The sequence below is a fragment of the Schistocerca americana genome, chromosome 1 (genome assembly GCF_021461395.2).
Source record: "Schistocerca americana isolate TAMUIC-IGC-003095 chromosome 1, iqSchAmer2.1, whole genome shotgun sequence".
In the NCBI taxonomy this organism is placed as follows: Eukaryota; Metazoa; Arthropoda; class Insecta; order Orthoptera; family Acrididae; genus Schistocerca; species Schistocerca americana.
The window spans coordinates 1,125,942,001-1,125,965,654 of NC_060119.1; the positions used below are offsets into that span (position 1 = coordinate 1,125,942,001).

The window sequence follows — 23,654 nt, forward strand, 5'->3', positions numbered from 1 at the left end:
GTGAATCGAGGAAGTACAGTACATACTGACGAAACTAAAATGAGCTCTAACATGGAAATTAAGCATTTCCGGACATATGTCCACCTAACATCTTTTCTTTATTTGTGTGTGAGGAATGTTACCTGAAAGTTTGGCTGTACCTTTTTGTGACACCCTGTATAACAGCACATTTGTTTAACGCGTTCTCTATATTCTATATTTTATTTCTCCTGTCACTTATACCTATAGGTGTGTTACCAAGCAACTATCCCCCCAACTGTGTTGCCAGTTGCCTATCTAATAGCTTGAAGGAGCAAAAAAAATTTGATTTTCAATATTTTGCATGATTATTGACTGAATTAAAAAATTTAATATGCTGTCAAACATACTCAATAAGAGGTACAATGTTATATTAACAGTTTAACACAACAAGATAAGTGTTACAGTTAGAAACTGTGTACATGTCTTGGGGCAGCCTAACTGATGGCACGCAAATACCCGGATTTGGTTGGTCCAGTATCTGAGAGTGAGCGCACTTAGCAACTTCCAACAAACTGTAAACATAATTTCAGACCTTTTCTCGCTAACACGCTTAATGTCATATATATGACACATTAACTCATTTATAAAGTAATCAGCCGTTTGAAGGTGTTTTATTTATGGGAGTACAATTCTTTAAAGAAACAGGGATGTATTGGTTGTTATCTTAAAAATAATAACTATGTATTTTAACATTTTGTCTTAACTGTTTTACACGTGTTTAAATAGGCAGTAGGCACAAAGTCACAGTCAGTTGGTACTTGGTATTCGCTGTGTGATGTTCTGTGTCGGTCAGCAGTATCAACTGTTTAATGTCAGAATGTTGCGAGCTGTAGTATGCGAACAATCATCATGTAAAGTTCACTGTCAGCACTCTATGACCGAATTATGCAGATACAGTCCTCTGCACAGAACAGTCATTGTGTGGAGCGAAAATATTAGTGCCACTTATATGTCGGTTTAGTGATCTCTTGATCATGGTCGTGATTGACAATGTTAGTAAATGTATACAAACTTAAAAATACACTCCAGTGATGTGGTGTAAAATTATTTTAAGGATCACTTAAAGGTCTCTCCAGCTGACAAATGAATTTTAATAAGGAGGCTACAGAGGAACACAATTTTCAGTTCAGTAAACTTACAACTTCAGTGCTACTACTTGTCTGAAACACCAAGAAAGAAGTTTGGTTTTACAAGACTCTTAATGAGCAATTCAAATTGTCTACCTAAAAGTGAAAAGACAAATTTTAAACAGAAATTACAGGTTACACACACCATCATCATCTTCACTTTCAGGGTTTAGGCATGATGCCTATTCCAGATTACATGTAAGAGGCACTCAATAAGTAATGCAACACATTTATTTTCTAAGCCAATTTTGGTTTAAAACGAGTAAACTTTGTTGTGGGAAATCATGGAATATTCCTGCTTCGAGTTGTTGGGTGAGGCATCTGTCATCATAGGAACAAGGTCATGCAAACCTGTCTGACCTCCTGCGTGATGGCCAGCCATACACAGCTGTACCTCCTGCAGTGTCGGCTGACGTGAACACACTCATCTGACTGTGATCGACAGATCACAGTCAAACACCTCTTCACAGAACTGACCGACCCAGTTGGGGTACTCAGAGGTGTGTGCCTGCTCGGTCCCTCACTGCCTAACAGAGGGACAATAAGAGGAACGAAGGACCATCCGTTAAGAGGTTGACTGTGACAATCTTTTGTCAAAGATTGTCACAGGTGACAAAACATGGGTTCATCACTATGAACTGGAAACACAATGAAACAACAATCTATCTCCACCGAAGCAAAAGTTCAAAGCCGCACCCAGTCAGTAGAGTCAAGGTAGGGTCTTCTGGGTTATTCTGTTTGATGCCACCCCTCATGGCACAACAATCGACTCTAAAGTGTATTGTGCTACCATCAGGAAATTGAAGAAGTGACTTCAGAGTCTCCATCGCCGCAAAAATGCAAAAGAACTCGTCCTCCTCCACGACACTGCAAAGCCTCACACAAGTCTGCATACCTGAGAGGAGTTCACAAAACTTCATTGGACTGTTCTTCCTCATCCACTCTAGAGCCTGGATCTCCCAACTTCAGACTTCAAATGAAGGATCCACTCCCTAGGATGCAGTACAGAGATGATGGGGAGGTTACTGATGCAGCAAGACGCTGGCTCCGACATTGACCAGTAGAGTGGTACCACGTGGGCATACAGGCCCTCCCAGTAAGGTGGTATAAGGACGTCACAGTGAACAGAGATTATGTTGAAAAACAGTGTTTTGTGGTCAAAAGAGTGTGGAATAATATGGTGTATTGGAATCCTGAATAAAACCAACCTGCTTTCAGGAAAAAAAAAAGAAAGAAAAAGTATTGCATTACTTATTGAACGCCCGTCACACATTATATAAAAATAATTTTATAATGTTTAATGTCTTGAGAAAGTCTGGATGAAGTGCAAAAATGGGCATAGAAGGAAAATTTCAAATAAAATCAGAAATTGTGCCTAAAGAGCAATACTATTGCTTATAAACTCGTGTTAGGAAGCTGTAGCTGACACCATATCAATTATACATAATGTGAAGTTGTTTATTTCACAGAAATTACACAAAAAATAGAATTTAAAAAATTTTTCCATAAAATACAAAGGGAGAGCAACTGTTAAAACTCCCTGCCTTAATAGCTTTCACAGTTTTTCTTCTACTAGGCAGAACAAGATATGCAAGAAAGACACGGAATGGATACTGCCATTAAGCATTAAATCAAATCAGTACAATATCTGTGATTGAAAAGTGAAGCTAAAATACTAATGTAATGAGAAAAACTGTCATGATGATACAAAATATAAAACCTTCACAATTCTCTCTCCAGATAAAAATAACAGTACAAATTATGAATATAGCTGTACTGAGATGTATGGTACAATTATTTACCTTTCTCAGTTCAATTTTAAAAGCTATAATCAGGTACAAATATAACAAATATTTGCTGTTCAGAGTATTTTACAAATAACAAATGAATATAACACAGTGAAATATCAGGAGACAACACATTTGATATTAAGAACTTCAACTGCATGATTAGGAACTCCTATCACTAAAAGACATATGAATGTAATTTTGGAGATATGAAGTGCCTAAAAATATATCTCTTGCATCACAAATTTGAAAACTTTAATGAGGCAGGGACCATCAACTCCCATCACATTTACCTTTCTATTAGTTGAGGATTCAATGAAATATTTAAAACTGAATTTTGAAGCAGATGAGGATCCCTAAGGTTATAATCCCCTTACTGTTTGTGGGAGACTTCAAGATTATTTAACACTCCACCTAATAACATATATTTTTTAAATCCTCTCTCAACTGTAACTCCGATATCCACTTCTATCAGGTCTTGAGCCCGTCTGTACTTGCGAAAGCATCCTCGATCTTTCAGCTTTTGTAATGTATTCCAAACTTGTTGCCTTATCGGTTCATCTCGAATGTACGTGTAGACAGAACATTCTGAGGAAGAAGAGACAGCACATTGTTAAAAAGCAGCTTTCCTCACAAGGTTATGAATTATAATGCAGAAACCAGCATGCATAGCTGAAAACATTGTTGTGAACTTTGAGGACCTGACCTAATGGCACTTGGTGACACCAACAGGTAAGTAGAACACAGCTCTGTATTCAGTTAACTTTTATGCTTAGCCAACAATCAATATTAACCTGCCAAATTGCCAGATTATGTTCAATGTCCACGACTTCATCTGCACAAGTACCTTACAGGAAAATGTAGCTATTTAAATTTAAGCATACAAAATTATGTTGGACAATAATGAACATAATTAAAAAGGATTTTGGTAAATAATGTTTGATATAGTATCATCAGGAATATGAACAAACAGATTGGTCATACAGCTGACATAGGAGGGAATTGTATTGAGCTGAAAATTAGAGAAGTAGTCCAGCATTTTCATAATCATAGCCCAAAACAGATGATTACTGCTAGCTGTACAAAATTATAATTATAGAGGAACTCATTGGGATGTTCATACTTGTGCAACATATAGTCACTACCTCTGTCTCTACTGCATTTTATTTTTGAGTCGAAAGTTTAATTGGGTTACCTAACTTCAGTGGGCTTAGAAATTTCAGTGAAGTATATGGTAAAAGCTTTTGAAAATTTATTGTGGTATATAAGTCCAAGAATATAAAAATTCAACTGGATAACTGATAAAGATAAAGCTATCTTGGTTTATACCTCTATTAATCAAACTACAGTCTGTTACCCCATGATGTGTACCAATATGTTTGTGTTAATGGCACCACGGTCATTTTATGCTACTAATAACACTACTCCACAGCACTGAGAGTTATGCTTTGTTATTTGGAGGATGTCACTGTAGACATTAGACACTATATTTTCACTGACACTGAAGTTGGAGGCATTGCGTCAGTTCATATCAAAGAGATTTTTGTTGCTCATGAGTTGACAATTGAAGCTTTTTGGTTGTTCCATTGTATTTAAGAAATGCCATTGCTTTCTCTTTTAGGAAACTCAGGGCTCCATTGAATGCTTTCAAAGCCGAATGTGAACTGAAATATTCTGTTGATCCACAATTTGTAGACATTCAGGTTTAACAGTGAGCAAGTTGCACTGGTGCCCAGAAGGAACTTCATCATATTTTCTGTAAACAACATTGCAAAGCAGCATGGCACAACCAATTTCAGTTAACTGACGATCTGGTTGTCAGTTAATAAATATATCCCTTTCAGCTGTGACCCGGATGAATATGAAAGTCAGTTTGTATAATTATTTTCTTGGCTTGTTTTCACTTCTCTGGCTCACACTGGCTCGAGTCAGTATTGCGGGTCTATCCCTGTTGTTACAAATGCATTTCCAGTTCCAACTGTTCACGGCATACTGCTCTACAATGAAAATTCAGTACGCTGGCGAGTGTTGTTGCAACAGCAATGTAAGATACTTTGTTAGTCTTCATTATATGGTTTAAATGAATGACAGTATTAATGTTTATCTAATGAAAAGAAATGTAATAACCACAACTGTACATGTTATTTGTGATTCTCTTCAAATTATGCTTTCTATTGTGGGACACATAAAAACTCTCACTATTATATGGGTTAGTACTGTGTTTAGATTTTATCATTCATCTGCACATTCATATGGGTATTAATTCTGAGCAAAGAAATGTTAATTTATGTTCACTTTTATGTTAAAAATATTTATTGTAAGAGGGATATTATTGCTTTTGCCTCTGATATCAAACGGTAAATGCATTTTACCCAAAAGTGGAATACATAGTATTTTGAATAAAATGACAGACATAAGAGATTTGTCTGAAGTTTGAAGTTGACAATGCTCATGCTGATTTCTCATTACAACTTGTAACACTGAAAATGCAGATAAAATACCTTCTGCACCATCCAAAATTTTTGCCGTTTAATATCCACTGATAACTTGTACTGTACTTCTGTTTCTGAATCTGTAAGCTTTCTTACAGAACCTCTATTTAATATGTAATCGAATGTAATAGTGTATTTATTTGCTTGGTTGTAATTATAATGAAAATACTGTAAATTGCTGGATAATAGCCAAGGGAACTTTATTGAAATGTATCAATAGCAACAATCAAATGGCAGTAGCTGTGCCACTGTTTATATTTGCGTATGGAGAGTCTCTGTCGCGTTGCGAGCAGAGGGGAAGCAGAGCAGCTTGAGTCATGAAAGAGTGCGGAAGTGTTTGTTGAGTGCTCCCACAGATGCAGTGTGCTCTGTGCTCGAGCCAATTTAGACGCGCCTGATTAGTTAACCTGCAAGTATTGAGAACATGGTAGGAGTGGACAGGTGGAGGGAGCTGCAATTCCAACTATTGCCTGTCCCATAATTATCCATGGCTCTAGAGACAACTCGAGGTTCTCAACCAGCAGCAGCAGTTCAGCACTGTCGTCGGTTACATTCTTTGTCATCCCCACATCTACAACACCGTAAGACTGTTAAGTGAAAAATTATAAATTTATATATGCATTACCCAGGCCCAGTTCTTTCACAAAGTATGACTAACTTGAATAATAACCTGCAATAGTTGAAACTTGCAGGGCACCTGTGTTGTCACTGTCCTCAGACATTGTTACCAAGGAGGGTCTCTTTCCTTTCCAGGCAATTACAGATTGTTGTAAAATTATGAAAATTGACTAACTATTTATTGACAGATTGGTGTGTTTGCTAATAACCAGTTTTAGTCTATATTTCCTGTCTCAGTAACTGTTCATTCTTGTATTGCATAACAGATGCTTAACTGATTTGTATTTTTGAGTATTAACTTCATTCACTTAAAGTAACTAAAAATTTCACTGGCAAAACTAATAACTAAAGATAAAGCACAAATTAAGAGTGCACAATTTCATTTACTCTGCATTTAGCTTAGCGAGTGACTTCTGCTGGCTTCTTATGTATTTTATTGTTGTTATATTTAAAGTAAAATCAGTTGGTCATTTGCTTAAAGGGAATTCAGTTCAATCTGTCAAAAACCAAAAGGAAATTTCTTGATTTTTTTCTAAATTTTGCATTATGTTACACTGAGGTTACTAAAAGTTATTATTATTATTTTACACAACAAAGAGCAAGTTAAGCCAGTCATTTATTTAACCAGTAATTTCATTTAGCATTAATTTCAAAATTTAGTATTTCTGAATAAATAACTGCAAACTCAGTGCTTTCTGATTCATTTAAGCAAATAATCACTGGCGTGGCAACAGAAGGTTGTCACACCTTTTTACAAAACAACAGTTCATGAAAAAAAAGGTGTGACCACATTCTGTTGCCACGCCAGTGATTATTTGCTTAAATTTTTTTGCCATTACCTTTCTTAAGATTCTGGAGGTTCATTGCCCTAGTGGGCTGACAATAGTTTAATTGTCTGCATTTTAGCTAATCACTGTTTTCTTTGTATTATCAGTAAATTCTGTAGAAAATATTATGTGGTACCCTCCCTGACTGCCCCCCTCCGCGTGTCGTTTGTGAGCGACTGCACTATATTCCATCCATTTCGAAATTGTCACCAGTATTTAGATTAGGTTTCGAATAGATTCTTCATTCAGAAGGGTCTGGGGTCTGTTGTACACTTTCCTCCAACTAACTAGCATTATTTTCGCTCAGTAACGATAGCATTACCAACTGTAAAATTTCATTAGGCATATGCGATCAGAGTCAGTTACATCACAATCCAGTAGGCCGATTAGGAAAGGGAGGTTAAAGAATGTCAGTGAGGGACATAAATCTTCAAAAGAAAGCAGTAATCTCACTGCATGTTCACAACACCGTGTGATGTCAAATGAGTCCCATGAAGTGAATCCTCAGTCTTCTAAATCAAGGATGATGCACCAAATGTGGATATGGAGAGAGACATCGAAATAAGTGTCCAAGGAATAGAAAAGCAACTGGAATCACTCCGCAAGTCTCTAGAGGAATGGAAGGTTCCAAATGATTGGAAAAGAGCACAGGTAGTCCCAGTCTTCAAGAAGGGTCGTCGAGCAGATGCGCAAAACTATAGAACTATATCTCTGACGTCGATCTGTTGTAGAGTTTTAGAACATGTTTTTTGCTCGAGTATCATGTCGTTTTTGGAAACCCAGAATCTACTATGTAGGAATCAACATGGATTCCGGAAACAGCAATCGTGTGAAACCCAACTCACTTTTGTTCATGAGACCCAGAAAATATTAGATACAGGCTCCCAGGTAGATGCTATTTTTCTTGACTTCCGGAAGGCGTTCGATACAGTTCCGCACTGTCGCCTGATAAACAAAGTAAGAGCCTACGGAATATCAGACCAGCTGTGTGGCTGGATTGAAGAGTTTTTAGCAAACAGAACACAGCATATTGTTATCAATGGAGAGACGTCTACAGACGTTAAAGTAACCTCTGGCGTGCCACAGGGGAGTATTATGGGACCATTGCTTTTCACAATAGTAGATAGTGTCGGAAGTTCCATGCGACTTATTGCGGATGATGCTGTAGTATACAGAGAAGTTGCAGCATTAGAAAATTGTAGCGAAATGCAGGAAGATCTGCAGCAGATAGGCACTTGGTGCAGGGAGTGGCAACTGACCCTTAACATAGACAAATGTAATGTATTGCAAATACATAGAAAGAAGGATCCTTTATTGTATGATTATATGATAGCGGAACAAACACTGGTAGCAGTTACTTCTGTAAAATATCTGGAAGTATGCATGCGGAACGATTTGAAGTGGAATGATCATATAAAATTAATTTTTGGTAAGGCGGGTACCAGGTTGAGATTCATTGGGAAAGTCCTTAGAAAATGTAGTCCATCAACAAAGGAGGTGGCTTACAAGACACTCGTTCGACCTATACTTGAGTATTGCTCATCAGTGTGGGATCCATACCAGATCGGGTTGACGGAGGAGATAGAGAAGATCCAAAGAAGAGCGGCGCGTTTCGTCACAGGGTTATTTGGTAACCGTGATAGCGTTATGGAGATGTTTAACAAACTCAAGTGGCAGATTCTGCAAGCAGAGGCGCTCTGCATCGCGGTGTAGCTTGCTCGCCAGGTTTCAAGAGGGTGCATTTCTGTATGAGGTATAGAATATATTGCTTCCCCCTACTATCACGAATGTAAAATTAGAGAGATTATAGCGCGCACGGAGGCTTTCAGACAGTCGTTCTTCCCGCGAACCATATGCAACTGGAACAGGAAAGGGAGGTAATGACAGTGGCACGTAAAGTGCCCTCCGCCAAACACCGTTGGGTGGCTTGCAGAGTATAAATGTAGATGTAGATGGATTTTGTTGAGAAGGATTTTCTTTCTCCACATGCTTCCAATACAGAGGTGAAGAACATGTTAATTTATTTAATGCATTTTTAATATTTAACAATACCAGAGAAGGAAAGTTGCTACTCACCATATAGCGGAGATGCTGAGTTGCGATAGGCACAACAAAAAGATTCACACAATTAAAGCTTTCATCCATTAAGGCCTTTGTCAGCAGTAGACACACACACACACACACACACACACACACACACACACACACACTCATGCAAACGCAACTTGCACACACGTCTGCAGTCTCAGAGAGCTGAAACCACACTCTGTGGTGTGAATCTTTTTGTTGTGCCTATCGCGCAGGCAAAAAGGAATACAAATGTCTCGAAAATGAGATCGACAGGAAGTGCAAAATGGCTAAGCAGGAATGACTAGAGGACAAATGTAAGGATGCAGAGGCGCATATCACTAGGGATAAGATAGATACTGCCTACAGGAAAATTAAAGAGACCTTTGGAGAAAAGAGAACCACTTGCATGAATATCAAGAGCTCAGATGGAAGCCCAGTTCTAAGCAAAGAAGGGAAAGCAGAAAGATGGACGGAGTATATAGAGGATCTATACAAGGGCGATCTTCTTGAGGACAATATTATAGAAATGGAAGAGAATGTAGACGAAGATGGTGAGCAAGATCTATGAGACAGGCGAAATATCCTCAGACTTCAAGAAGAATATAATAATCCCAATCCCAAAGCAAGCAGGTGTTGACAGATGTGAAAATTACCGAACAATCAGTTTAATAAGCCATGACTGCAAAATAGTAACACGAATTCTTTACAGATGAATGGAAAAACTGGTAGAAGCTGACCTCGGGGAAGATCAGAAATGTTGGAACACGTGAGGCAGTACTGACCCTACAACTTATCTTAGAAAATAGATTAAGGAAAGGCAAACCTATGTTTCTAGCATTTGAAGACTTAGAGAAAGCGTTTGACGATGTTGACTGGAATACTCTCTTTCAAATTCTGAAGGTGAAGGGGTAAAATACAGGGAGCAAAAGGCTATTTACAATTTGTACAGAAACCAGATGGCAGTTATCGTTATTCAATCAGTATACTGAGCAAGCAGTAAAGGAAACAAAAGAAAAATTCAGAGTAGGAATTAAAATCCATGGAGAAGAAATACAAAATTTGAGGTTTGCTGATGACATTGTAATTCTGTCAGATACAGCAAAGGACCTGGAAGAGGAGCTGAACGGAATGGACAGTGTCTTGAAAGGAGCATAAAAGGTTAATATCAACAAAAGCAAAACGAGGGTAATGGAATGTAGTCGAATTAAATTGGGTGATGCTGCGGGAATTAGATTAGGAAATGAGACGCTTAAAGTAGTAAATGAGTTTTGCTATTTGGGGAGCAAAATAACTGATGATGGTCAAAGTAGAGAGGATATAAAATGTAGACTGGCAATGGCAAGGAAAGCGTTTCTGAAGAAGAGAAATTTGTCAACATCAAGTATAGATTTAAGTGTCAGGAAGTAATTTCTGAAAGTATTTGTATGGAGTGTAGCTATGTATGGAGGTGAAACATGGACGATAAATAGTTTAGAGAAGAAGAGAATAGCAGCTTTTGAAATGTGGTGCTACAGAAGAATGCTGAAGATTAGATGGGTAGATCACATAACTAATGAGGAGGTATTGAATAGAATTGGAGAGAAGAGAAATTTGTGGCACAACTTGACTAGAAGAAGGGATAGGTTGGTAGGGCATTTTCTGAGGCATCAAGGTATCACCAATTTAGTATTGGAGGGCAGCGTGGAGGGTAAAAATTGTAGAGGGAGACCGAGAGATGAATACACTAAACAGATTCAGAAGGATGTAGGTTGCAGTAGGTACTGGGAGATGAAGAAGCTTGCACAGGATAGAGTAACATGGAGAGCTGCATCAAACCAGTCTCTGGACTGAAGATCACAACAACAACATCGCGACTCAGCATCTCCGGTATATGGTGAGTAGCAAGTATCCTTCTCTGGTATTGTTACATTCCTTCCTAGATTTTCCATTGTTTGATTTTTAATATTTAAGCATACATCCCATATTGGTTACATACACTCCTGGAAATGGAAAAAAGAACACATTGACACCGGTGTGTCAGACCCACCATACTTGCTCCGGACACTGCGAGAGGGCTGTACAAGCAATGATCACACGCACGGCACAGCGGACACACCAGGAACCGCGGTGTTGGCCGTCGAATGGCGCTAGCTGCGCAGCATTTGTGCACCGCCGCCGTCAGTGTCAGCCAGTTTGCCGTGGCATACGGAGCTCCATCGCTGTCTTTAACACTGGTAGCATGCCGCGACAGCGTGGACGTGAACCGTATGTGCAGTTGACGGACTTTGAGCGAGGGCGTATAGTGGGCATGCGGGAGGCCGGGTGGACGTACCGCCGAATTGCTCAACATGTGGGGCATGAGGTCTCCACAATACATCGATGTTGTCGCCGGTGGTCGGCGGAAGGTGCACGTGCCCGTCGACCTGGGACCGGACCGCAGCGACGCACGGATGCACGCCAAGACCGTAGGATCCTACGCAGTGCCGTAGGGGACCGCACCGCCACTTCCCAGCAAATTAGGGACACTGTTGCTCCTCGGGTATCGGCGAGGACCATTCGCAACCGTCTCCATGAAGCTGGGCTACGGTCCCGCACACCGTTAGGCCGTCTTCCGCTCACGCCCCAACATCGTGCAGCCCGCCTCCAGTGGTGTCGCGACAGCCGTGAATGGAGGGACGAATGGAGACGTGTCGTCTTCAGCGATGAGAGTCGCTTCTGCCTTGGTGCCAATGATGGTCGTATGCGTGTTTGGCACCGTGCAGGTGAGCGCCACAATCAGGACTGCATACAACCGAGGCACACAGGGCCAACACCCAGCATCATGGTGTCGGGAGCGATCTCCTACACTGGCCGTACACCACTGGTGATCGTCGAGTGGACACTGAATAGTGCACGGTACATCCAAACCGTCATCGAACCCATCGTTCTACCATTCCTAGACCGGCAAGGGAACTTGCTGTTCCAACAGGACAATGCACGTCCTCATGTATCCCGTGCCACCCAACGTGCTCTAGAAGGTGTAAGTCAACTACCCTGGCCAGCAAGATCTCCGGATCTGTCCCCCATTGAGCATGTTTGGGACTGGATGAAGCGTCGTCTCACGCGGTCTGCACGTCCAGCACGAACGCTGGTCCAACTGAGGCGCCAGGTGGAAATGGCATGGCAAGCCGTTCCACAGGACTACATCCAGCATCTCTACGATCGTCTCCATGGGAGAATAGCAGCCTGCATTGCTGCGAAAGGTGGATATACACTGTACTAGTGCCGACATTGTGCATGCTCTGTTGCCTGTGTCTATGTGCCTGTGGTTCTGTCAGTGTGATCATGTGATGTATCTGACCCCAGGAATGTGTCAATAAAGTTTCCCCTTCCTGGGACAATGAATTCACGGTGTTCTTATTTCAATTTCCAGGAGTGTATATTTTTTAAGGTTCCAGTGGTATTTAAAAACCCTTCACAGTACTGGTCTCAGAATTTCCCTGAAGATTTTTTTTTACTTTTGCACCAGAATTCACAAATAAGTATGTTTTATTATTTACAAATCTTTTTGATCTTAAGCAGTTTATTGGTTTAAATTTATTAATGGGCATGATTCGATATCCTAGAACTTTAATGTATGGCAGAAAGGATTAAATGTCCCAGTACCATCCAGCAAAGAATCTCAAGACAGATTTCTTTTCCTGAGAAATAATTTTCACCTTGTAGATAGTAATGCATTGAAGGAAGAAGTAAAAAGAAATGAACAAGGGAAAGTTCAACCATCTATCGATACCGTTGGGAAATTTTTTATCAATCTACCTAGAAATTACAAATCATATTACATCAATGAACAGGTTGTAGTGCTTCGAGAATTTCCGCATAAATGCTAGAACCACTCGCCCTTCTACCATCTTGAACACATGATGTTTTAAAAATAAGTGTAAGAGAATGTACATACTGCGCGACACATGTTTGTATGTGCAGGCTAGAAAGGAGTAACAAGCACAAGGTAGATGCGACGGTCGAACAGCATCCACAAGTGTTTACCGCTCGCGCCGTGTTGGAAGAACAAGGATTGTTTATGTATCTTATGGTGTTTTATATCGTTGACTATTTTAATGAGAAAAAAGAAGAACAGTTGAAACATTGTTAATTATACTTCACGTGTTGGACGTGCTAGAAGCTAGGCATGTTCATAAATTATGTGGTTGCAAAAAACTACGCTATTGTAAATGTATTTAATCGAGTCTCATGCTAGATGAATCGGTTGACTTACAAACATTCAAATATTTATGTGAGAAGTGGTGAATTTGTTCTTTGTGGAAGTTGAAATATACTAAGACTAAAATAAAAGTATTCTGCGAGTATCCACTTATTTCACGGGAGGGGGGGGGGGGGGGTGAGTCTGTTAAATTCCGTTAACCAGCAGTATTCTTCGGAAAAGAAGTTTCTAGGAGATCAACATAGCCGGCTATCCAGAGAAGAAGATCGGCTGTGCATAGCACGTAACTCAGCTGATGTGAGAGAGGTGTGAATTTTGCAGGCAATACAACTTCACATCGCTTCTTATCGTCAACATCGTTAAACGTGGCGACCAGTGGAAAGGACTTGAAAAAAACGGGAGTAAATCGAAGCAGAAGATATGATGTGTTGCTACAGCAACCAGGTATAACAAGACAAGAGAACTGTTTCAAGGAATTGGATTCTCCCTAAAAAGTTCAAATGGTGAAAGTTAATAATCACAATAAAAGAGAAGACGTAAGGAAGATATAACATTAAAAGAAGATCCGGTGTGCGGAGTAAGCAGCTCTCACACACATAGTGGGGACGCAGATGTGGAAACCAGCCTAAGTCCGATGATGCCAGCACTAGTCGCTGATCACTGGTGATGATTCAACATACGCCCGGCAATGCCGATGCTGAAACCAACATTCGATGTCGTTGGCACCAGTGCTGTTCACCAGCGCTGATTCCGCATCCGCTCACCAATGCAGTTAGAACTCTACGCCAGGTGAGCACAAAACAATAATTATTTGAGTGTAAAGTTAAAAAGAAACTGTTGAATAATTGACTCTTAGTATAGTTATTATACTCAGTGTTGAATTTTTTTGATTTACAATGAGGAGCCAATTCTGGATTATCCAAGCAATTCCCTAAGTGTAAGCCAGATGGGGAAGTACATCTTAACCTTTTTGTGAAAAACTTCAACCAAGCCTTGCCCAAGAAGTGGGAGGATTCGAAAAAGATTGAGTTTACTGTGGGGTATCTATTAGGGGAAGCTTCAGAGTGGGGTACGGTAAACAATGAAAACTTTTGCTCTAGGGAAGATTTTCAAAAGAAGTTTAAAGAGAAGTATTGGTCAGCAAATAACCAGGAAAAACTGTTATCGCACTTGTGGGACCCGAAGTATTACAGTAACATCTGGGGAACAATGAGAAAGTTTTTCGACTGGCATTTAACACAAGCGAAATACTTAGATAAGCAAATGGAGGAAGAGAGGTTAGTTCGAATGTTAATAATAAGATTGCCCATTTATGCAAGGAAGGATATATTATGTAGTGGGCGAAAAACGGTTGAAGAATTATTATCCTTTGTGGACAAACTGGATGCCTTAAATAAGCAGTACACCAGAACGAAAATCAGAATTACAAAAGGATTAGTAATAATAACTTTAAAAGACATGAGGCTAACTTAGCTAGAGTACACCAGTGTAACCAGAATAATAGTAATGATAATTATCAGAAGAAGCATCCACTTTCAAATTTAGGTCCAGTAACTTCACAGGAATTTGTGTCAAGTAATAATAGAGCAAAAAGTGGTAATGTAGTACCCCGGTTTGGTAACCAACCAGTGACTACTAGTAATGAGGAAAACATAGTGTGATCTGGATCAAGGGCTGGGGTGCAGGTCGTAGAGATACACTAGGAGGCTTGGCTTATAAGAAGTATGTTAATTTCATGGACAAAATACCAACAAAAGAATGGTTGTTACTGGAAGAACCAAACTTGACTACCAATAATCCACAACCAATAATAGTAGGAAATGTGGAGATTTTTGAAGTGAACATATTTATAGATTGGGGGAGTGAGGTGTCACTCATTACTAGTGTGTTCTTTAACTTATTACGAGCTAAACATCACCTACCTCTGTTACCAGTAACTGGAGTTTACATGGTTGGTATAACAGGAACAAAGAGCAAAGTTGTAAAACACGAAACCCAGGTGAATTGCCACATTGGAAATAATTTGTGTCATCAGACATTGTTAATAGTAGAAAATATCAATACAGATGTATTATTTGGGTTAGATTGGCTATTAGAATTTAAAGTCATTTTAAATTTTGAAGAAAATCTTCTGCGTTTTGCGAAAGGGGACAGTAGATATTGGGTACCGTTTGTGACAAACAGCTACACTGGTAAACAAACAACTGAGAGTCAATGTCTGCGATTAACAGCTACAGCACAACTGTCACCAGAGATCAATAATGTAGACGAATTAGCATACAGAATTGATACACAAAACAAAGTACAAGAATGCCCAATATTAACCAATGCACAAAAACTAGATTTATATAGAATTCTAATGGAATATGAAGAAGTATTTTCTGATCGTCCCAGTAATATCAGTGATTACATATGCAACATTAAAATCAAAAGATGACACTCCATTTTTCTGTAGGCCATATCCAATACCAGTAAGTTTGAAAGAAGCAATTAAGGAGGAAACTGAAAAAATGATTGACAACAATATAATAGAACACAGTTCTAGTGTCATGAATAACCCTTTAGTAATAGTAAAAAAGATTACAGGAGGTGTGTGATTAGTGCTAGATCCGCATACATTGAAGAAGCATATAGAAACAAAACGAAACAGACCAATTAACACCGAAGAACTGTTATCCAAATTTGAGAAAGCAAAGTTTTTTAGCATGATGGACCTGACTGTGGGATATTGGCAAAATAGGTTACAGCCTGAATCAAAGAAATATACCACGTTTCTGTTTGATGGCAAATCATATCATTTCAATGTGTTACCATTTGGACTTAATATCTCGTGTCAGTATTTATACGTGCACTGGATGAGGCATTAGGGAGAGATTTGTTATAGGATTTAATAATATATGTAGATGATATTCTCATAATCTCAGCTACCTGGGAAGAACATTGCCTAACACTGAGTAAGACCCAGAAAAAAATTAAAGAAAAAGGTATTACAATGAAATTGTCTATGTAGCACTTTGCAAGGCAAGAGCTTAAGTTTTTAGAGCATCTTGTAGGGGTACAGGGGATTAGACCGGATCCTGAGTGCATAATAGCTATTAAAGAATGTCCACCCTCTAAAAACGTGAGACAATTGAAGGGATTTATCGGAATGGCTGCGTACTATAGACAGTACATTAGGGGACAAGAACTAAATGACACAAGAATTTTACGTTTGTTAAGAAAGGGAATACTGTGAGTTTGGGATCAAGAGGCAAATAATGCGTTTGAAAACATAAAAAAGCACTAGTAGAAGCACCCATATTGCATCACCCAAGTATGGGCGAACCATTTAAAATTGCAACCGACACATCTGATTATGGGATCGCGGCAGAACTATTCCAAGGAGAGTGACGTATACATAATGTAAATCACAGATCTATAGCTTTTGCTAGCCACAGTCTTAATAAACATGAATTAAACTACACAGCTACTGAAAAAGAAGTGTTAGCAATAGTATGTAGTATCCAAAAATTCCAAACACTAGTATGGGTATCAGAAATCCATATCTACACAGATCATCAAGCTCTACCTTTTTCGATAAATAGTCGTTTGTTACATAGTAGATTACTGCAATGGATGTTGTTCCTACAAGAATATGACATTCGAATACAGTATGTAAAAGGTTCTCAGAATTTTGTACCAGACGCTTTATCTAGGTTACCTATACACATGGAAGAGTTAAAACGGACAGAAGGACCTGGCCTAATTTTTGCAATTAATTTTCTGACAGGAGAGTATCCACACACCAGGGTACAAGAGATGGCACAAAGAGCAACAGAGAACATACATCAAGATCCCTATTTTACCAAGATATTTGCTATGTGTATTAGGAATTCCTTGCCTCCTAATCAAGCAGGAAAGTAGAAAATTAAGAGTCATAATTTATTTTGGAGAGATAATATAAGATCATAATGGTGGCATTTATGCATTCCGAAGTTACAGGAAGACAAAATTGTGTGGTATGTTCATACTGGGTATGGACATTTCGGAATAAAGAAATGTATAGCTCATATGAACGAGTTCTATTACTTTAAAAGGCTAGGACATAAAGTAGCATCTTTAATTAGGACTTGTGAAATCTGCCAGAAGGTGAAAGAGAGTAACACTCATGTTAAATACAAAATGTATGCAATCATTCCTAAGTATATGTACACTCTCTCACAGCAGTGGATTTCTTTGGACCAATTCCGAAAGGTAAGGGAGGAGTGTCGTACATTTTAGTCCTCATAGAGTGTTGGTCAAAGTATGTTAAGTTGTATCCTATTAAAAAAGCAAATACACCAATCGTGATACACTGTTTGCAACAATATTTTCTGGAGGTAGGGAAACCGAAGCGGTTTCTCTCCGATAATGGACCACAGTCTGTTAGCAACGATTTTAAAGAATTTTTAGCATGGGAAGGTATTCGTCAAGTGTTAATATCCAACTATAACCTGTCCTCAAATCCATGTGAACGGGTAATCAACGAGACTGGGAAATTATGCCGCACCTACTGCCATGAAAAACATACTTTATCGGCAATGAAAGTCAAAGACTTTGAACTTATTTTAAATGAACTTCTATATTTATCAACGGGATTAACACCTTTAGAAGTAATAGGCAAACCCTTTGTAGGAGAACCTCTTATTAAATGTTTCATTTGGCCTGAACATCCTACTGAAGATTATGAACTTAAAAAGGAAATGGTTTATAAAAATTTAGTTGAAAAGGCACCACAACGAGTAAGTAGACATAATGAGAAGGCTATCGAACCTCCTATAATGGGATCAGAGAAAGGAAATTAAAACGTAAAGGACATAAAGTTTATATCCCCCAGGGACATTATGATTCTGAGTTAACAGGTGGAGTGACGACCGCCAGATCCCGAGTTGTTTTCAATGCTTCTTCCAAGATAGTTTTCCTGCATTAAATTCTCTTCAAATCTTAAACTTTTCTATAATTTTAAACTATTGTATAATGTTAGTACGTAGGAAACCGAATATGATAGTCAAGTGGAAAACTTAAGAGAATCACGAATGAAGAGACATGAAATAAAACGAATAGAATGTTATATTAGTGAAAAGTATAATATGACGGTGCTATTTAAACAGAGTGATGTTGAGACAATATAAAATGAATAGAGGATTTTATGTGTGTATAAAAGATAATATGAAGTGACTAACTAGACAACTATTTTATAGTAGAGTATAATTTTCTATTTGGTATAGAATATTTTATACTTTTTATAAAATGTGATGTAAATGGGAGGGTTTGTATAATTTTTGGAAGGGGTGGATATTGAAGATCTAAACATGATTTACACCAACATATAAATCATAGGTAACACCTTTCGAACAACCCTTGCAAACAAGTGTGACTGATTCTTCACTATTTGCCGTTGCTAAGATTTTCTTTGGGGACCTCAAGGGTGACAGAACAGCTTCTGTGAAGTCTAGGGAGTAGGAAAGACATCCTGGCAGAAGTTAATTTATGAGGGCGGATCACGAACCCCACCCAGATAGCTCCGTCAGTAGGAGTACTGCCTGCAAAAGGCAAAGATTCCCAGTTCGCACACAGTTTTTAACACCACATTCATACTGAAAAATAGCTAATTTATGACATACAATTTACAGAAGATCAACTGTAAGTATCAAAAATTAATGGACAGGGTATTTCATATACTGACTGCACTCCAAATAGTGATCACTAGTAATGGAACAACAGACTAGTTTTAACAACCAATTGATGAAAAAAAAAAATTTTTTTTTTTCTTTTGCATTCAGTTTTTTCAGTCAATGAAACAACCAAATGAAACTAGTCTCTGTGGCCATGTGTTAGCTATATGAATTTTTTTCCCTTAATGTGAGACGACCGATTGACATAAGTCTCAGATAGTTACATCTGGTATATGAGTATTCTCTTTCAGTCTTTGGGTTTGAGTGACATGATTTCACTTATATATATATTTTTCAGTCTTTTTCCATCCGGGAATGGGCAATGTCCATGGGGTAGGGCACACACCACTGCTGCAGGCAGCCTCCTGTGCCACCAGGGCCACAGCAGTACTGAGGAGGTGGCCTGCGTGCCAGCTGATGAAGCAGTGTGGGGCCCCGTGGTGGTGGGACACCTCTTTGCCACTGCTGTGGCCTTGGTGGCACAGGAGACGGACGTGGAGGAGGTGGGCTGCCATCCTCTTTCTGAGAGAGGTAGATTTGAATGGTTTTTAATTAATGAACATCGTCACACCTTTTCAGTAAAATGGAATGCAAACATTCACTAAAATTTTGCAATGCTCCTTTCTTCTTCATGTCCCCCGAGGGCACTTTTTTAGTCAAATTTGCACCCCAATGATGTATCAGCATTATTAGTTATGGGTTAGTTGGGCCTGGAACAACTTAATCCACAGCAATGTGTAAACAAATTTTAAATTATGAAATGAAGAATTAGTCTATTCGGTACATAGTTAAATGAATGTGTATAATCTTTCACCGAGATGTCATCACATGCACACGAGTGGTGGTGGTGGTGGTGGTGGTGGTGGTGGTGGTGAGGGGGGGGGGGCGCTATTGGGGGGGGGGGGGGGGGGGGCTACCCTCTGAGGGGGTATGCGTATCCCAGTTGTATACTACTGCTTTAGTTCAACTAATGAAAACACAACAGACTGGTTTCATTCAGAAGACTGAACGGATAGCTCAGTCAACTATGACATCAAAGAGTGGTTTCAGTTGAAAGAAATACATGGTTTAACTGACAGACTGCTTTCATTTGAAAAGAAAGAATGAATAACTCACTCAATATGCTAAACTACAAAGGACTGCGTTGACAATTTTCATTCGGTTACTCCCACACTCAAAAGAAAGAAATGAATAGTAATCCAAACAATACATCTGGTTGCACCCACAGACTGGTTTTTGCTCAAAAGACTGAATGAATAATTCAACTGGTACATAAAACTACAACCGAATTCGTTGACTGTTTTTCAGTAACCAACTGAACTAGTTGTTTTCATTCAGTTGTTACCAACACTATAGTCAAGTTGGCGTAACAAACTCTCTGATAGTTGCAGTGGGCTGAGCATGGTATGATCGTGCACGTAACTCAACTGTTCGCATACCGTGATTTTATAAATGCCTCTATGGCAATGCCTCACTGTCATTGCAGCTACATAAATGACTACTGTTTTGCCCTGTAGCTGTTGGCACTATGCAGCTAATAGCTGGCAACAGTGCTGCTAGCTCTCTGGGATCTTCTTACACTGCCTGTAGTGATCATGTGGGGACAACAACTGTTCACATCCCCGACATTCCTCAAACCACACGTCTTCCAGGCAAATGACTAAAACTGAGAAGCAGAGGCAGTCACATAAATCAATGATATCCTGGATAAAATGAGTTTGTCACAAGACATGGACTCACACAGTTCTTCTCAGAACCCTCCAGCTACAAACTTTGGACCCGTTATCAAGATCTGTCAAATCAGTATCAAAAGCATAAGTAAACCAAAGTGCCAAGCGTTACAAAAGATTTTATCAAAATACAACATCAAAGTTGTCACTGTTCAGGAAACCTGTACTGAAAATGATCATTGAAAAATTCCTGGCTCTGACTTACTACTAGCAGTGTACCATTGTGCTTCTGAGTAGCAACATACGTACGACTGTCAACCGAGAATGCACATCTACACTCCATAGCTGATCTCAATGACATTCACTGAAGTTACAGTAAAAATTGGAGAACTAACAGTAATTAATATACAAAAACTTCCAGCTATTTCTTGGCCTCCACAGGTCATCGTGACATTACAACACCTCATCACATATCTCGAACAAAGGAAAATCCAGGATGAAATAATGACAATATTATGCAAAGGACAGATCACTACTCACCATACAGCGGAGATGCTGAGTCAAAGATAGACACTACAAAAAAGACTGTCAAACAAATAGGTAGGCTTTTGGCCATAAAGACCTTCATCAGAATTTTACACATACACATACACATCCACACACCCATGCAAATGCAAAACACACACACACACGACCACGGTCTCTGACTGCCGATGGCAGACTACGAGCAGAAGTGCATGATGGAAGAAGCAGTCTGGATGGTGGGAGTGAGGAAGAGGCTGGGACAGGGAGGAGGAGGGGTAGGAGGGTAGCTATCCCCCCCCCCCTCTGCCCCAGTCTCCTCCTCACTCCCACCCCCACTATCCAGACTGCTTCTCCCATCATGCAGTCTGGCCTCTGCAGACCATGGTCACGTATTTGTGTGTTTTTTATCTAATTCCGATAAAGGCCTTTTTGGCCAGAAGTTTATTGTTTTACAGTCTTTTTTTGTAGTGCCTGTCTGCGACTCATCAGCCCTAGTATATAGTGAGCAGCAGTCTATCCTTTTCCATAATATTGTCGTCATGTATCTCAGAGATTTCAAGTCACCAGACTCAATGGAAGTAAAAGGAAAATGATGAAAATGGTGAAGTTATCATAAATTGGGCACAAGAGAGTAACTTATATTTTGTGTTGTTTGATGGAAACGATAAAGGAACATTTGTATCAGCACCATGGAGACAGAAGTATAATCCCGATCTATGCTTTGTACCAACTAGTGAGATTAAATTACCTCTCAGTGTTGCCAGGTGGTATTACAAGAATTCCCACAAGGCCAACACCATCCAATCTTTATTGAAATTGGAACAAGTATCCCACTGGTATCATCCTTTGCATGACCTATACAGAAATTTATAAAAATGAATTGGGACATACTTGCTAAAAATCTGAACAAGTGACTTTGTTCGACACCCACAAAAGCAAAAAACTATGAGAGGCTGTTGGAGCTATGATAAGTGCAGCAAACAAGGCAGTCCCTAGGGGCTACAGCAAGCACTATATTCCAGGTTGGAATTAAACTATCGAGAGAAAAATTGATGAATTTCTACATTTCATAATCTCGATACAGCCAGACTTACTAGGTGGATAGAGACTGCTGAGTTGCTCAATTTTCAAACTTCAAGTACAGAAGCATGGTCATTACTAGGGAAGTTGGGTCAAAACAACATAAAAGTAAGGGGCAACAATCATACATCAGCATTATAGGATTGTGTCACATTTACTGTTCACATCCAGAGCATCAAGTGATAAAGCTCAGACAAGATGCGTGAAAATAAACCTACATTGCTCAAAAAGAACAATCTGAGTTCCCAAGAACTCTCTCTGTATCTGAAATTTCTGCTGCTCTTAAAAGTCTGCAACCTGGAAGGGCAATGAGAAGTAATAGAATCCACCCCAATAATGGGAATTATGCAAAAAGATGGCTGGCAGATTTCTTCTCTGACATAATGTTATCTGGTTCAGTCCTATATAAAATAAAGCAATCAAAGATCATAGCAACACGCAAACACAGCATGGCATCAGACCACACAAAGTACAATCACACAATTGAGTACTATTTGCAAGTTACTTGAAAGAAACCTACACAATCAGTTTAGTCCAGTGATTTTTCAGAACCTCCCTACTGAGCAAGCTGGATTCCGACCAGGATGAAGCTGCACTGATCGAGTCTCATGATAAACAATGTTTATTGAAGCAGTATACCAAATGAAGCAGAAATCATCATTTGATTTCGTTGATCTAAGTGGAGCATATGACATGGTCTGGAGGAATGGGGTGCTTTATAAATTATTACAACTTATTCCACGCAATCAGGCAGCAAAACTGATTGACAACGTGATAGATAGAAGGGTATTTACTATAACTAAAGAAAAATATACTAGCTGTCCAAAAGCATTGAATAATGACTTACCATCCTCACTTTCCTCTTGTTTTATTTATATACAAGGTGACACAGAAAAAAGGGAACATTTCCACACTCCAATAAAAATAGAAGTGATGAAGGAAAGAAATTGAATTCTTAGTAATTGAAACCTTACAACTTTGCCATTTACGAAACACTGATGGCATTTCTCAATTTTTAAAAATTATGTCCTTTAGACAGCGTCTTCCTGTACGAACAAAAACTAAAATTAAACTCCTCCTGAACAGGCCATGAAGGCCCAATGGTACCCACCAGCCGCTGTGTCATCCTCAGTCCATGGGCGAGACTGAATGCGGATATGGAGGGGCGTGTGCTCAGCACACCACTCTCCCGGCTGTATGTCAGGTTCCGAGACTGGAGCTGCTACTTCTCAATCAAGTAGCTCCTTGGTTTGCCTCACAAGGGCTGAGTGCATCCCGCTCACCAACAGCGCTTGGCAGACCAGATGGTCACCCATCCAAATGCTAGTCCAGCCTGACAGCACTTCACTTCAGTGATCTGACGGGAACTGGTGTTACCACTGCGGCAAGGCAATTGGCCCTCCTGTAAGAATACATTCCTGAAATCTGCTGTTGAGATTCCTCATTGACCGCTGCAACATCTCAGCTGGGATACTGTGAACTGCATCCCAAATTCTCTGTTTTAACTCATCCAGGGCTCTTGGTCGAGTCGAGTAGACTTTGCTCTTGAGGTAGCCCCACAAGA

At 39.4% G+C, this 23,654-nt stretch overlaps 1 protein-coding gene across 1 annotated transcript in view; it reads right to left on the bottom strand.

Annotated features, from left to right (window-relative positions):
* Positions 1 to 2,540: 2,540 nt before the first annotated feature.
* Positions 2,541 to 23,654, bottom strand: part of LOC124619021 — a 218,060-nt gene continuing 196,946 nt past the window's right edge. Inside the window, exon 12 of the mRNA XM_047145393.1 lies at positions 2,541 to 3,523. Within this exon, the coding sequence (XP_047001349.1) occupies positions 3,309 to 3,523 (215 nt within the window). The 3' untranslated portion in view covers positions 2,541 to 3,308. The remainder of the gene's footprint in view (positions 3,524 to 23,654) is intronic.